Below are 18,570 nucleotides of genomic sequence, written 5' to 3'. Positions count from 1 at the left end.
CATCCATCTGAGAGAAAGTGTCAATGCTGCAGCTTCTGTCTCAACTCATTGGAGACCATGAGGACAGAGAGGACATCATCATCATCATCAGAGTCAAGGATGCTCTGAATTGGAGAGTGGCAGGGCATCACTATGTCCTCTGATGGATGGGGTATAGGAGCACTCAGCGCCATGCTCCCTGATTCATCACAAATTACAGTGGGGAGATACGAATTCCTCTCTTACTTTAGATGATGTAATACCTTTAGCTTCTGAGTGGAAGTCACCTGGTGAAAAGGTGATGGTGGGACGTGAGCTGTGAGGGCAAGGTCAAGTGGCTATTGTGGGCATAATGGACAATGGGCCCTGAGGTGGATTCATAGGTATATTCAGGAAGGGGGAACACTGATGTGGTCTCTGAATCTAGCCTGAGTTGTGTGCATGGGTTGCAAATTGTGCACAGGGTGAGATGGTAGAAGGGGAAAAGGGGCAGTTTGGTCCTTACTATGTCCCCACACAGTGGGAATGATGAGTGATAGATGGAGAAGACCTCTTCTTCAACTGATTTATCAATCTAAGCATCATGGGAGTGGTATTTTGCTTCCCTTAAAAAAGGGGGCAATATGTTGCAGTGCTCCACTTCCTTCAACAAAGGTGCAACCTGCTATTCTGGTGCTCCACCTCCCTAATGAGAGGGTGCAACTCACAATTGCGTGCTCCACCTCATAATGGGAGGGTGCAACCTGCTATCACAGTGATCTACCTCCCCAAACAGGAGGGAGTAACCAACTGAGGCATGCATGCTGTTAGAGACATGATAAATGTCATCTCCCTACAGGAGGGAATTTGATCGAATGTTTGGACATCTAGACCCTACTTCTTGAGGGGCTTTACTGTCCCCCAAAGATGTTTGTCCCAACATGTAAGACATGGAAGGAGGAAGTATAGAGTATAGTGTCTTTCCCAAAGACACACCAAGGCAGCTAGCTAGGAGTACAAATTGGCTGGCATGGTCAGGTGTAGATCCTTTGATTGTGAGTCCCATGCTCTACCAAATAAGCTACACACAGCTCCATTTATTATCCTGTTAACAAGAAATAATGAATTTATGTCACTGGGAACACAACTATTTGCATGCAATATCATACCACACACCACACACACACATCTGTGTATGCACTAAGAACACTGTGTCGCAGAAAGTAAACAACAGAGTTGACCTCATAGAAATTACCTGTAATTTTTTCTTTACAAAAATAAAATAATTCACCAGTGAACTTTTGTTTATTAAAGCAACATGCAAATACATATGCAATGTCAACATGCGGCATGGGTAAAGATAAATTGGTGGACAATGTGAAATTGAAGATAGAGGAAAACGATGTCCTCAACGTTATGTAAAGGCCTATTTTCATTTTCAGACAAACTTAAGGACTTACCCAATACCTTCAATGTTTTTTGTATATGCAAGGAACATTTGTCTACCTTTTTCCTAAAAGATGGAACATGATGTGCCTCAAAGGCCCTTTCAAGAATTAAGTTCTAACGAGGGAAATTAGGCTATAATACAATTTCTTATTAAAAGGAACAGACAGTTGTAACAATGAGTGTAATTAAAAAATGCAGAAGCAACTTGCTTTTTATTTGCAGTAAACTGCTAAAGGCATAATTTCTCGGGTGACAGTTTGGCAGACATGTACACAGTATGGCATCCATGAAAAAGGATGACAGATAATATATACCTTCCGTACATGACATTGTGACATTCAGAGTCGTGTGCAAAAGGTCATACTGACTTTTCTCCACTCTGTGGAAGAATGTATTCACACTGAGTGGCCTGTGAGATTTTGCTACGAAAATAGATTAGCTATGCAACTGTGGCAGGATAAGTAATTGGTGCTATTAAAAGGCCATTTTGTACTGATTAAACTGCATACATTTGTTAATTCGTGTAACAAAATAGCCATTGTTGTGAGCATTAATTTGTTTTAAATTCTTATTCTCATTATTATTTCTAAGGGATATATCAGTTCTACATCCAAGCTGAATTGATGACTTAATTCATTATTTTTTTTCATTATATTTTTGCATGTCTTGATTAATCTTATGGATAAGAATGGATTTAATTTTTTCACCTTTCACATCTGTATCAATGTGTATGTCATATACAGTACACATCTGTATCAATGTGTATGTCATATGCAGTACACAGTTTAAATACTGTGTATTGGCATTACCACTGCCATGTCGATCACTGTTCTTTAAAAGCTCAAATGCGTTTAAAATATTTGAAGTTAACAAATGTTTTATCCTCTATCTTTAGATAAGGAAATTTTTAGTAAAAGTTTTGCTGTTTGGAAGTTACATCAGTATTCACAATACACTATTCTGACTTTGACTCTCATTTTTTGCTCAGATATGTGAGAAAATAAACTTTCAGTATGATTCAGTATTGGATAGGAAAATTTGGATCAAGGTTTTGCACCAGGTACGCAAAACAGCCTCAAGTCTAATATAAAATTCAGAAAGTCCAGTGGAATTTTCCTATCCTATACTGACAAATATGAAGGATTCTATTAGTCCCTCATGGCTTTCCCATATATCAATGATATCAGTGATTGTACTCATCTAAAAAGGTAATCTGCCTTTCAGCTTTATCATATGTCAATGATATCACCGACTGCTTTCACATAAAAAAGCAATTTGCTTTTCAGCTTTCTCATATGTCAACGAAATCATTTTTAGTGTCACTGATTGCACTCATGGCTTTCTCAAATGGCAATGATATCACTGACTGCATTCACATAAAAAGGCAATTTGCTTTTCAGTTTTCTCATGTGTCAATGATATCAATTATATCAAATATCATTGACTGCACTCACATAAAACAAACTGAAATTTATAAAGCAGTCATGTAATAAATGAAAATACTGAACACATACCTTTAATACTGAGAGGCTGTGAACTTGACTCCTGGCGACAAACTCCTTTCGGGCCCCTAACATCTTCTGGTTGTACTCCTTTGGGTCCATGAACAGCCTGAAATCCTGTTTCTTCACCAGCTGCACCAGAAACAGATGGATTTTCACCAGCTGGACTTGTTATCAAAGAGGAGCTTTGATTGACCTCATCTGCAGGAGGTTGTTTTGTCGACTCTTGCTGGATTACTATGGGTGGATTTTGGTTGTCATTTGACAACAGTGTAGCAACTAAAGATGGATCTAGTTTTTTAGCAAGTTCTTTTTGACCATTATTAACCAAAGCTTCAAGGAAAGAATGAAAAGCCTGCTGTCCTCTTTTAGGCAAAATGTCTAAGAGTTTTCTACTCTGTTTTATCAGTGTTGATTCTGCCTGAAAAAGAAGAATGAAAACAGCAAATGAAAAAGAGACCAGTGAGAGACTGAAAGGATATGCTAAGCTGGTCATTAAGATGTATAATACAGCAAGCATTACAACCAATGGTCAGAAATCTGTATCATACAGCAAGCATTACAGCCAATTACCAGAAAGCTGTATGGTGGCGCTGTACAGTTTCACATTTTGCATAGGGTTAGGATTTTAAAGAAAAAGAATTTCCCCGGCTCTCCTCACTGGTTATACTGGCTATTTAAAAAAGACCTTGTATATCTTAGGTATAATGCAAAGAACCTTTAAATCCCTTTATTTTGGTGTATGATTGATGGGTGTACTAAGGGTTACAGAGTATACAGCTTGGCCTTACTTCAAATGTGAACCTTTCAAAAAAGTGCTAGCTCTACTTGGTCATTTTCACTTCCTGAACTTCAGAGGTCAATTGTATAAAAAAAGAGCCGATAACTTTTTTTACATTTTATATATTTGGTAATTCATTCATTGCACTTTCAGAAGCTGGTATTGTCTAGTCTGGCAAAATTCATTTTCCCTATTTTAATAGCTGCTATGTATAGTGCACTTTAGACTAATTCAGACTGATTTTTTAACACAAGGGAGCAGTCATTTTAGTTAGCAGTGTACTTAAATCATGTAAAATTTCCAAAAGTACAATATCCAAAAGAAATATCATCCACATTACATTAATGTAGCATAGAGATATGCCAACATTCTCTCCACTGTGCATGTTTTAAATGCGAACTACTTCACCTTACATACGTCACTCTCTCAAAAGTACATATTATCTGGTGAGCGCCACCTATGATACAGCAAGCATTACAGCCAATTACCAGAAAGCTGTATGATACAGCAAACATTACAGCCAATGGCCAGAAAGCTGTATGATACAGCAAACATTACAGCCAATGGCCTGAAAGCTGTATGATATAGCAAGCATTACAGTCAATGGCCAGAAAGCAGTATGATACAACAAGCATTACAGCCAATTACCAGAAAGCTGTATGATACAGCAAGAATTACAGCCAATTACCAGAAAGTTGTATGATATAGCAAGCATTACAGTCAATGGCCAGAAAGCAGTATGATACAGCAAGCATTACAGCCAATGGCCAGAAAGCTGTATGATATAGCAAACATTACAGTCAATGGCCAGAAATCTGTATGATACAGCAAGCATTACAGCCAACTAGCAGAAAGCTGTATGATACAGCAAGCATTACAGCCAATGACCTGAAAGCTGTATGATATAGCAAGCATTACAGTCAATGGCCAGAAAGCAGTATGATACAGCAAGCATTACAGCCAATGGCCAGAAAGCTGTATGATATAGCAAGCATTACAGCCAATGGCATGAAAGCTGTATATAACATTCATTACATACAATGGACATTAAGCTGCAAGATGAGGCAAGCAGTACAGCCAATGGCCAGTAAGCTGTGACACAGCAAGCATTAAAGTCCAATGACCAGTAAGCTGTATGATACAGCAAACATTACAGCTAATGACCAGACAGCTGTATGATAAGGCATGCATGATAGCCATTAAACAGTGAGCTGTGGCACAGTTACCATCTTAAATCAATGCATATTTAATGAGAAATACACCTGTAGTGAAAACAGAGAAGGCATATATAAAAGTTTACTTTATTCAGAGAACCACAAATTGGTACATACATGTGAATAATGTTTATATATATACATGTCTAATTTATAGCATGAATAAAGTATCAACACCGTGTACTCACCCGCGAATCTCATCACATACATCGAATCCACAATACAAGTGATTCCATCAAAAACATGCACACAAAGAGATTCAAAATATTCAATAATTTGGTCACAGGTAATATTGGTTTGAATTCAGTGGAAAAACATAGCACAATCACATAACAAGTGACAAAGCACATTTACTTTTCAGTATGTCCCAAGTCGGTACAAGTTAGTTTGTATTTAAAGCCACCATTGGTAACGTTCATAAGCATAACTTTTTCCCTGCAAAAAGGAAACTTTCACAGCACATAAAATAAAAAACAATTGCCAGATGGTATATTTTGCTGCAAATAAGGGGGAAAAAATCCAAGTTTTTGACACTGGCTAAGCCCTACGCGATCCAAGAATAAACTTTTTACACATTATTTTTCGTACTTTTAAGAAGAAAAAACAACTTTTTCGTGTAAGAGAAAAATACATATAAAATTTCAGAAGCCACACCATGATCATCTTGTATTATTCATATGCAATCTCTTCCCCAAAATGATAATAAACTTTTCACTTTTTTTAAAATACTTTTAAGAACAATTTTTTTTCGTGTATGAGAAAAATACATGTATATGAAATTTCGAGAGCCACACCACGACCGTGTTATATCTGAATTTATGTTATAATGGAGCATGCTATAGTGGGGTCACACTGTATATATATATATATATATATATATATATATATATATACACACACACATACATACATACACACACATCACAGACATAAAATACCATATATCTGAGATCTTGCTAGCATAATCATATATGCCTCAAATGTTTTTCCCATTTGTCCAATACATGTACAGTACAGAACTCTCCATTTTTTTCAGAGGTGTGTTGAGGTGAAATACAATATCCATTAAAGATTTTCAGTTCCTCATAAAGAATTGCATTCATATTTTAATTTCATTTAGTATTTCAAATTCACTGAATCAGTTATTATTTTTCCAAGAAATGACTTTCTCCCCTTTATTTTCAAAGGTAGCTAAAATATTTTGGACTGTTTACACACACAAATATTTTTCTTAGCTTCAGTTATATAATGCTATTCTAGTCCCTATTCTAGTCAATTCATATTTTCTATTGACAATTATATTTTTTACATTGACTTTTTCAAGTCATATTTTCTACAGACAATTATATTTTTTACATTGAAATTTTCAATTCATATTTTCTATGGACAATTATATTTTTTACATTGACATTTTCAGTTCATATTTTCTACAGACAATTACATTTTTCACATTGACATTTTCAATTCATATTTTCTACAGACAATTATATTTTTTGCATTGACATTTTCAAGTCATATTTTCTACAGACAATTATATTTTTTGCATTGACATTTTCAGTTCATATTTTCTATGGACAATTATATATTTTACATTGACATTTTCAAGTCATACTTTCTACAGACAATTACATTTTTTACATTGACATTTTCAGTTCATATTTTCTATGGACAATTATATATTTTACATTGACATTTTCAAGTCATATTTTCTATGGACAATTACATTTTTTACATTGACATTTTCAAGTCATATTTTGTACAGACAATTATATTTTTTACATTGACATTTTCAATTCATATTTTCTACAGACAATTATATTTTTTGCATTGACATTTTCAATTCATATTTTCTACAGACAATTATATTTTTTACATTAACATTTTCAATTCATATTTTCTATGGACAATTATATTTTTTACATTGACATTTTCAGTTCATATTTTCTACAGACAATTACATTTTTTACGTTGACATTTTCAAGTCATATTTTCTACAGACAATTATATTTTTTGCATTGACATTTTCAATTCATATTTTCTACAGACAATTATATTTTTTGCATTGAAATTTTCAAGTCATATTTTCTAAAATTATATTTTTGCATTGACATTTTCAATTCATATTTTCTACAGACAATGACATTTTTTGCATTGACATTTTCAATTCATATTTTCTACAGACAATTCCATTTTTTGCATTGACATTTTCAATTCATATTTTCTACAGACAATTACATTTTTTACATTGACATTTTCAAGTCATATTTTCTGCAGACAATTATATGTTTTACATTGACATTTTCAAGTCATATTTTCTACAGACAATTATATTTTTTACATGACATTTTCAAGTCATATTTTCTATGGACAATTACATTTTTTACATTGACATTTTCAAGTCATATTTTCTATGGACAATTACATTTTTTACATTGACATTTTCAGTTCATATTTTCTATGGACAATTATATATTTTACATTGACATTTTCAAGTCATATTTTCTATGGACAATTACATTTTTTACATTGACATTTTCAGTTCATATTTTCTATGGACAATTATATATTTTACATTGACATTTTCAAGTCATATTTTCTATGGACAATTACATTTTTTACATTGACATTTTCAATTCATATTTTCTACAGACAATTATATTTTTTACATTGACATTTTCAAGTCATATTTTCTACAGACAATTATATTTTTTACATGACATTTTCAAGTCATATTTTCTATGGACAATTACATTTTTTACATTGACATTTTCAAGTCATATTTTCTATGGACAATTACATTTTTTACATTGACATTTTCAGTTCATATTTTCTATGGACAATTATATATTTTACATTGACATTTTCAAGTCATATTTTCTATGGACAATTACATTTTTTACATTGACATTTTCAGTTCATATTTTCTATGGACAATTATATATTTTACATTGACATTTTCAAGTCATATTTTCTATGGACAATTACATTTTTTACATTGACATTTTCAATTCATATTTTCTACAGACAATTATATTTTTTACATTGACATTTTCAAGTCATATTTTCTACAGACAATTATATTTTTTGCATTGACATTTTCAATTCATATTTTCTACAGACAATTATATTTTTTACATTGACATTTTCAAGTCATATTTTCTACAGACAATTATATTTTTTACATTGACATTTTCAAGTCATATTTTCTACAGACAATTATATTTTTTACATTGACATTTTCAGTTCATATTTTCTACAGACAATTACAGTTTTTACATTGACATTTTCAAGTCATATTTTCTACAGACAATTATATTTTTTACATTGACATTTTCAAGTCATATTTTCTACAGACAATTATATTTTTTGCATTGACATTTTCAATTCATATTTTCTACAGACAATTATATTTTTTACATTGACATTTTCAAGTCATATTTTCTACAGACAATTATATTTTTTACATTGACATTTTCAAGTCATATTTTCTACAGACAATTATATTTTTTACATTGACATTTTCAGTTCATATTTTCTACAGACAATTATATATTTTACACTGACATTTTCAATTCATATTTTCTACGGACAATTATATTTTTTACATTGACATTTTCAGTTCATATTTTCTACAGACAATTACATTTTTTACATTGACATTTTCAAGTCATATTTTCTATGGACATTTTCACTGCAAGCGTTATCTTCATATATTGATTTTTCCACTATTTTGTCAAGAGTGACTTTGCTTCTGTCCCATACTCTATTTATAAAAAATTGGCTCCCATACATTTTTACAACAATTTCAACAATTTATTAAAGTGCTACAAAGTTTTAATGCCAAAATAAATAACAGTTTGAGTGACTAAATGGCAAGCAGTGCTGTATTCTTGAAGAAAAAAATATGTCTACTTCTTCCTCATTTTTAAAAAGCATTAGCTCCTTGAATTTTTCTTTGTGTGTCTTAACTACCTCACACACACACACACACACACACACACAGACACACACACACACAGTCTTCACTCCCATCATTGCTCAAACCAAGTACCAAGAAATGCATGAGTCTAAAATGTTTCTCACTCATATTTATAAATCAATTAATTTACCTACCTTTTGAGGGAACAAAATAGACAACCAATGCCTGCTCAATCAATTGTGATATTACAACTTACACCTGTTCACCAAAGTCATTTTTGAAATAAATTTTAATTCCCAAATTTACAAAGGCATGTACTGTCACTGCCACCCTCCCCTCCAAAAATGTCAGTTTTAAGTCTCTCAGACGTACACAGTCCACTTGTTATTTTATTTGTAAAATTACTGTTCTTGAAAACTGAACAGAGCCAATGAAGTTGTGTGGGTGGAGGGACTGACTGTTATAATGAACCATACTACACCCTGTTTTTTGCTCTGCAATAGTGCAAAGCAATAGTTTTCAACTTATGCTTGAATGATTATATGGCTTTATTTATTTGTCCTTTTTATTATTTATGTATTTTTATTTATCTTTTTGAAAATGATTCATGTGATTTTTGGAGATCACACTTTACACATGATATCAAATGGTTTACTCCCAAAATTAGTTGAGGAAGTATTATACGTCTTAGCTAATGATCTCAAGTACATTACAAGGTCAATACCAGTATATGAATTTCAGTTAATGTATTGTTCAAGTGGAAATATAAGCTCATGATAGAAACTCCCAATATCTGATTTATGCATGTAATTGTCACTCAAAAATCAGTCCATTTTTAAAAACTCCCAATGTCTGATTTATGCATGTAATTATCACTCAAAAATCAGTCCATTTTTAAAAACTCTCAATGTCTGATTTATGCATGTAATTGTCAATCAAAATAGTCCCTTTTAAAAAAAGATCATCTGAATTATGCATTTTATAACAAGTATCAGTCCCTTCTTTACAAACTCATAATGTCGGATTTGCGCATTTTATTGTTGGTTATAAATTGGTCGCTTTGGACATGTCAAATATGTATAAATGTTTTTGAAAATTCAGTGTATTAGTAAGAAATTAAGTATTTGGGATCAAATGGAATCTACAATTTCTAAAAATTGTTTCTTTTGCACATTTTCAAAAGAATTACTATTCAGTTGTCAATATTTCTATACATATGTACCAATTCATGGTTCAGTGCTAAACAAAACAGTCATATGTATTTACTGTTTTTAAAGTATTTTGTGTTTAATATGCATCAGTTTAAGTTGGTAGATGTGTCACTGCATCCTGCAGTTTTGCACCATCCTGCCCTCATGTTATATAATGCAGAGGCACTTTGTGGACCCTAACCATAACATTATAGAGGTGGTTAACAGAATTTATTAAACAACAACACGGATTGCCATTCATACATTTGAGTGAACTTGACCTTTAAAATTCTGATTGAAAGGTTTAAGTTTATTATTTTTAACTGGCAATTATACTCTACAGAAAAACAAAGACAATTATTAAATATTCTAATAGTAATTAACCTCTTTCTTCATGTATACATTTGAGCCCTACCATATATAAGTTAGAGCCCTACCATGTATAAATTTGAGTCCTACCATGTATACATTTGGGCCTAATCATGTATAAATTTTAGCCCTACCATATACAGTATGCCCTGCTATTGCACACTTGATTATAATAAAACATCAGATATAATACGATCATGGCGAGGCTCCCAAAATTTCATATACATGTATTTTTCTCATACAAGAAAAATATTTCTTTCTTAAAAGTACCAATAATAATGTGTAAAAATTTTATTATCATTTTGAGAAAGAGATCATGTATGAATTCTAACATAAGATGATTGTGGCATGACTCCTGAAATACATGTTTTTTATCACACATAAACAAATATTTTTTTCTTTTCTTAAAGGTACAAAAAATAACATTAAAAAGTGCACACATTGAAAGTGCTGGGCTTCACCAATGTCACAAAATGTGATCTTTTTTATTGTCAATAAAATATACCATCTGGCGATTGTGTTTCTGCAACATTGTAGGCTATTTAAACTTGTATCTTGGGTTTGGAGTGGAGAAATTCAGAGGCACCAAGCACAGAAGCAACAAACTTGATACAAAATGCACTGGAATCTACCTATTGTTACATAAAAAAAAATCCTTGTTCATAGTGACAAACGATCATAACAGTGCATTGTTATATCATAATCCACTTATGCTGACATTTGGACTGAGTAATGTATGCTGCGATACACTTCAATAGTCATGCTACCGAGACTATCAAGAATCGACCAACCTTTGAAGGCAGGAACAGTAACTGCTACAACTGAGCAAACAATAGCTAATTCCTTTTCTTTTAAATGTACCCAGAAAAATTAGTTTAGCTGGAACTTCAAAGAAAACTGATTACCTCTTAAGTACCGATCATTCTGTATAAAAGGTATGAAAATGAATTAAAAAATCAGTCTCAATCAATGTTCTACAATTAATTGATGTTGCCATCACAATAAGAAACAAGCATTAATTTGGTCCTCCAATGCTATCCTTTAGCGGTGATTTCAATAACACATGCAACCTTCATCAAAGAAAGCCAACTATAATCTTCAATGAAAAAAAAGAACCTTTCATCAAAGGAAGTCAACACCAAACTTTTTTTAAAAAACAATGGAATCTGATGGATAGTTGCATGGAACACATTTACTGTGCTGTGAAAGTTTCCCTTCTACATGCAAAAAGTTTATGCTTATAATCAGTACCAATGGTGGCATAAACATAATTTAAATTTCCACGCTTTTGAAATGATAGATATCTGGCTGTCAACTTTATTGATGATGGGGTATCTCACAAAGATGTTTGTTAAACTTTTTTAATTTGTTAACATGTTTTCATTTCCCTATGAATAGCCTCATCCCCTGGGTAGCCTCAGCAGAATGATATCTGTCTCCAGCTTACCAAAATCGTGGCCCAATTTAAGTACATGCACCTGTGGTATGTGAACAACTATAGCCACATGCTACACACGACAATATCCAGTGAACTGTTTAATGTCAATTGGATACAGATCAGATGAGGAGTACCATTTGTTTTATATATATGTGTTATTTGTGTTTTCTAATGGGATGTGACTAATATATAGATTTTATAACATGTGATTTACACTAGAATTCAGGGACTTATATTATAAATGTACATGTATAGTACTTGATGGATTATGAATTGTACTACAGAAATGTAAGTTGTCAATATACAAGTGTACTTCAGACTAGTTTGTCTTCATTTAATCCAAAGGATGCATTTTTGCTACACTTTTATAACCCCCACCCCACATGCATAATTTTTTTCACATAACTGACTTGGCTGGTTATAATGCTGTTTTGTCTATAACACAGTTGGGTTCTATGGACCACAAGCACCATGTTATAACGGGGTCAAACTGTATATTGTTGTTGTTTTGCGGCTTAATATAATAGTGATCGAGCAGTCCTTACTTTTGTATTTACCGCAATTGATATAACTGTCTGTCATATGTTGCATAACACATTTCATTAAAATCTTGATAATTTATACAAGCCATTCTTGCCCTTCAAAGTATTTATTCCTAATAGGTACCATAAATAATAAGCAACTATAATGTATTCCTGTAGCACAATCTAGACCCCCATAAAACTAATTTACTTTTCACAGTAGCTCTGAAGAAGTTGCCATGAAATATGGACAAATGCACTTTTAGTGGCAGCAAATGCTTTTGGTATGGAAACCTTCATATGCCTTTGGTATGGAAAGCAATATATACCTTTGGTATGGAAACTTATATATGCCTTTGGAATGGAAACTTATATATGCCTTTGGAATAGAAACTTATATATGCCTTTGGAATGAAAACTTATATATGCCTTTGGAATGGAAACTTATATATGCCTTCTTAATGGAAACATATATGCCTTTGGAATGGAAACTTATATATGCCTTAATGTCAAAGAAATGTGTCCTTACCATTATCTCACTACGCATACTTTCCGTGAGAATGTCACATGAATAGAGGTCTTCACAGATAGTATGAATGTCATGCAAATTGTTGACTAAGAATGTTCTGTTTTGTCGAAGTATCTGTCTGTTTTTATCATCCATTTTGAGAACTAGAAAAATGAAGAGAAACTGAAAATCAAAAGTGCATATATGTGAGGGGGGGGAAAAAGGCAACCGTCATCTCAGGAATTATGAAATGCGTTATATATGACCAGCCAAATTGGTATTTATCTGAGAAACTAGACATCTCATAAACTATGTATATATATATATATATATATATATATATATATATATATATATATATATATATATATATATATATAATTATTATAAAATTATTAATTATATAAGATATATTGTGTATTTTATAAGTTGTATTTATAGATTAATATGTAAAAAATAAATATCTAATTACATTTATACAATTTTTATAACCAAAAAGATTCAAGATGTCTTATAAGGGTTATACAGCTGCCTCGCTTGGCGTTCAGCATTAAGAGGTTAGTGTTAGGACTGGTCGGCCTGGTGTCAGGATAATGTGACTGGGTGGGACATCATGCTACATGTCTGCGGCATGATGCCCCAGTGCTAGACATCACTATAAACTGCCACACTGCAGACATCGTAGCGATATGACTGAAAAATTGTTAAAGCTAAGTTAAAAATAAAAATCACATCACATTATAAGGGTTATAAGAGATGCTCTTCTACAATAAGATATAAAACAATTAGACATTTGAATTGACCACTTACAAAAGATTTTATTATTTTATTAAATCTCTTAGATGCTTCATCAGATTATCTTGTTAACTTCATCGGATTATCTTGCTAACTTCATCAGATTATCTTGTTAACTTCATCAGATTATCTTGTTAACTTCATCGGATTATCGTTAACTTCATCGGATTATCTTGTTAACTTCATCAGATTATCTTGTTAACTTCATCAGATTCATCAGATTATCTTGTTAACTTCATCAGATTATCTTGTTAACTTTATCTGATTCATCAGATTATCTTGTTAACTTCATCAGATTATCTTGCTAACTTCATCAGATTATCTTGTTAACTTCATCAGATTATCTTGTTAACTTCATCAGATTCATCAGATTATCTTGCTAACTTCATCAGATTATCTTGTTAACTTCATCATTAACTTCACCAGATTATCTTGCTAACTTCATCAGATTATCTTGTTAACTTCATCAGATTATCTTGCTAACTTCATCAGACTATCTTCATCAGATTATTTTATCTTATCAAGTTTTTATCTTTAAACATAACAAATAAATTTTGATATATTCCTATTCTAACCATATGATCTTATGAAAAAATATAACTTTATAATATTATACATGTATATGCTGTCCTATAAACAACATTAAATTACCTTCTAAAATTTATATGATATATGACTATATTAAAATTGTATACAAAATATATTATATTGTTTATAGAATATCTTATGATGTGTCTAAATAATCTCATAAAGTGTATACGCTATCTAGCTGGAATAAATTTTATTAAAAACATAATGCATCACAAACTTAATAAGATCTCACATAAATTATTATACAAAGTTTATAAGATAGCTTATACAATTTTTATCTTGAGATATCTGAATTAGCACTGGTTAAATGGTATTTTAATATATCTTGTTAACTTTTCCAGATATAATTTGAAATTATTTTCTGAGAAACAATGCTATCACCAAAGTATTTCATTTACAGTTCTGACTGATGTCGCACTGGCTGTTAGAAAGTTTCATAAGTAAACCATTCTCTTGGACACTTTAAACCAACAGCCTATAAACTTAGTATTCTGACCTTTCTAAATCTGTCAGGGAAAATTTGCCCGGAGTGGGTTTATAATGTGTGTGTCATCAAATAACATAAAAAAAAATACAATAATTAAATATATCTAACTTCATCAATGACAATATGCTTTTGGCAAAACAAAATACATAAATACCATAGAAAATTAACTTGTCAAAAATGCACATGAAATTAACAAAACACTTTATTCTATACTTTTTAAATAGTTATATAGTTTTTTATATAGTCATAGGAAACACTAGAAAATGGTTCAATTCCAATAATAGGCTTTGCATTATATTGTAAAAGGTAAACATTGATTCCACAAGAGTCCAAAACTAATACAGGACGAAAACAAAATCACAGAAATGTAGCATTATAGACAATAAAATTGTTGTTATGAGTTTCATGCTATTTTTCTGCACATGATAGGTCACACATGGCAGTCAGTAAATTTGGGGGAGGAACAACTCAGGAAAACCCTGGAAAAACCACCAACCCATGGGGGGCAACTTTCCCACGTTTTCATGGGCTCGTATTGTTGCTTGCAATTTACCTGAGATACATGTGCTATATATACATTAAACAAATGAAATGGGCACCTGGAAAGGATGGTATCCCAGTGGAGGTGTACAAGGCTCTCAATGAACAGACTCTGGAGGCATTCCAGGATGTGCTAATCAGTATCTGGACGAAAGAGGAGATGCCAGACGACTTCCGCGACACATCAATTGTGCCACTATAAGAATAAAGGCACACATGTGGACTGCAGTAACTACAGAGGCATCTCCTTGGTCTCCATAGCTGGCAAAATACATTCTCAACCATCTTACTGCAGCAGTGTCAGAAGATAACCTTTCTGAGTCTCAGTGTGGTTTTCGCCCAGACCGCAGCACCACTGACATGATCTTCACTGTGAGACAAGTCCAACAGAAGTGTCTTGAACAGAACATAAATCTGTATGCCGTCTTCATGGACCTGACAAAGACTTTTGATAACAGAGACATACTGTGGGTAGAACTCAAGAAGCCAAGGTGTCCTCAGAAGTTTACCATCTGGCTCTTCTGGTTCATCTGGCTCTTCCACGATGACATGACTGGAGACATTCTCTCAAACGGTGAACCCTCTGAGAAATTACCCATATCTAAGGGTGTCAAATAGGGCTATGTACTTGCTCCAGTACTCTTCAACCTTTTCTTCACACAGGTACTGCTCCATGGCATCTGTGTCCTTGACCTTGGTATCTACATTAGATATCGTGTTGATGGATCAGTGTTTAATCTTCGTCACCTAGCTGCAAAAACCAAAACGCTAGAAAGACTCATCACTGAAGCACTCTTTGCAGATGACTGTGCTCTCATGGCTTAAGAAGAGGCTCACCTACAGGCAATCGTGGACAGGTTCTCTGTAGCCTCCAACCTATTTGGACTTACAATTAGCCTGGAAAAGACAAGTCCTCTTCTAGCACACCCCAAACACTGTCCCTTTAGAACCCTGCAACACCACTGGCCATTGAAGAATGTGGATGGTTTCAAATACCTTGGCAGCACAATATCCAGTGGTGGCTCCCTGGACAAAGAGATCACTGCGAGGATCCAAAAAAGCCAGTCAAGCACTCAAATAACCCTGAATCAAGGTCTTGCAGCACAAGGACATAAGCCTGTCAACAAAGGTGAAAGTGTACAATGCAGTTGTCCTCACGTCTCTCTTGTACGGCTGTGAAACGTGGACTGTCGACCGAAGGGATATCAGTCAGTTGGAACAATTCCACCAGCGCTCCTGAGATCCATCATGTGGATCAAGTGGCAGGACCAATTCACCAACCAGGAAGTCTTTGAAAGAGCCGACACAACAAGCATCAAAGCCAAACTAATCCAGGCTCAGCTTCATTGAACTGGCCAAGTCATCCGCATGGATCAAAACAGAATCCCAAAGCAGCTGTTCTTTAGCAAGCTAGCCCAGGGCAACCAAAACCAAGGCCGCCCTCGCAAGAGCTACAAAGACAATCTTAAGAAGCACATCAAATGGACAGACCTTCAACTCCACCAGCTCAAGCTCGCTGCCTCAGACAGAAGCCACTGGCGAGCCCTCACCAGAAAAGCCTGTTCCACCTTCGCAGTTGACCACCATCAGCATCTTGCTGCAGCTTGTGAAAGACGTCACAGAACTGTATCCCAGCCACCCCCAACTACTGGTGTCCCTTGCCCCACCTGCAACCGCCTGTGTGCATCACCAAAAAATGATGCTACTCAATCAGTGTTATATGCAATCATGTGTAGCAGACACACTCGCATGACAACCTAGTAATTAATTCTCATGTATCTACACAGTGCCATTTACCCACGGACCTGGGTTCAAATCTCTGTAGAGTATGAATTTAAATTCTCTAACCTGTACGATAGTATTATCTGTATTAATTCTGCCTACTTTTATCAAGCATTCTTCTATAGGAATCCAGGGATAGCACTTTCCGTTCTGTCTGGTGTATATTTATGATTATATATATAATTTTCTAAATTTGCTTAATAACCTATGACTATTATAACAATGAAATATCTGGGATATGATTTACACTTACATAAATTTATATAAAATAACAGATGTCGTTAAGGGTCATCAATTTCTAGGTCAATATAAAATATTTTCCAGTATCAGCAACAAGCTGAAATTAACTAGCTGAAACATAATAAAGTCAAAAAGTTGAATTCCTGTAGATACAGCCATGTAAAGTATTGAAAAGATAACCGCTTTTCTGTTTTATTTGTTTGTCTTGTCTATGTTTTGTATTTACCTTTGAAAAAGACTCATTAAAGAGTCAAAAGCGCCCAGGCTAGATAGATACTAGTTTCACTCTTCATTGTCTGCATTGTCCTAATCAATCCCCGACACACATGATCCCTTGCTGGATCTGGTGCACTTGAAAGGATTGCTATTTGCCATATCATTTTTATTATATATATATATATATATATATATATATATATATATATATATATATATATATATGTATTGTGCATGTATGACAAGTAAATTTATATATGTATTGTGCATGTATGACAAGTAAATTGTTATAGCAACAACACGAGCCCATGTGTTTGGCAAGCCCGAGACTCAATCCCTCATGGACAGTGGTGAGATGTCAGTGATCTTGCCACTCAGGGCCCCAATATAGAAATATCAGTAGATAAACAAAATAGTTATGGTGACGTTCAGATATTCATATATTATGATAGAATCAGAACACTTTCTATACCTGTTAGTTAATCCTGAAAAATAATAAGAAAATTCAAATAGAATATTGCACTGTTTTGTTGATCAAGTATCAAATACTAGCTACCAAATTAGTATAGCAAATACGTATCAGAAATGATGCAAAGTTTAAGCTGAATACTGTTTACATGTAATGACTTGTTAGATGACAACTATAAAATGGTGTTAAAAAATTGGCATACAGGATTGTACAATAAAATGTTTAAAATTCTTAAAATGGAATACTAGTAAGACAGTGGCAGCAGCTATTTTCAGTATTATTGTAATATTAAGTTTTTCTATACTGATTATGAGATTATATATTTGGCAGAATACAGAGGCCAAACTTCTATGTGTAGGAACAAATACGGAAAACCCCTAGTTAATTCCTAAAGTTGTATCATGACATAATCTACAAAGGACGAAACGAAATATTTAAATGAAAAGTTGTTTGCTTCATGAGATAAATTTCACAATGAATTTATTTTATTATTTGATAATTTAAATATAAACTTATTTTTTTGCTTTAAATTTTACAAATTTAACGTTATTCTCGACAATAATTCGGTCATTTTATTTCAGAAACTATGGGAGATAACTCT

General features: G+C 33.1%; 1 protein-coding gene across 4 annotated transcripts in view; it reads right to left on the bottom strand.

Annotated features, from left to right (window-relative positions):
• Positions 1-18,358, bottom strand: part of LOC149782291 (caspase-6-like) — a 63,685-nt gene extending 45,327 nt beyond the window's left edge. The window contains exons 1-3 of one of the 4 annotated variants that reach the window (XM_089933672.1): positions 18,274-18,358; positions 12,871-13,013; positions 2,922-3,330 (exon numbers count right to left, since the gene is read on the bottom strand). In XM_089933672.1, coding sequence (XP_089789798.1) covers positions 2,922-3,330; positions 12,871-13,005 — 544 coding nt within the window. In that variant the 5' untranslated portion in view covers positions 13,006-13,013; positions 18,274-18,358. Of the gene's footprint in view, positions 1-2,921; positions 3,331-12,870; positions 13,014-17,510; positions 17,530-17,972; positions 18,238-18,273 lie in introns of those variants that run through there. The other 3 variants (XM_089933673.1, XM_089933674.1, XM_089933675.1) reach the window with 3 other exon arrangements.
• Positions 18,359-18,570: the final 212 nt, after the last annotated feature.

Source organism: Sinohyriopsis cumingii, chromosome 15 (genome assembly GCF_028554795.1).
Source record: "Sinohyriopsis cumingii isolate HCF-2022 chromosome 15, ASM2855479v2, whole genome shotgun sequence".
NCBI lineage: Eukaryota > Metazoa > Mollusca > Bivalvia > Unionida > Unionidae > Sinohyriopsis > Sinohyriopsis cumingii.
The sequence above is the reverse complement of the archived record's forward strand: the minus strand, read 5'-3'. Positions and strand labels throughout refer to the sequence as shown.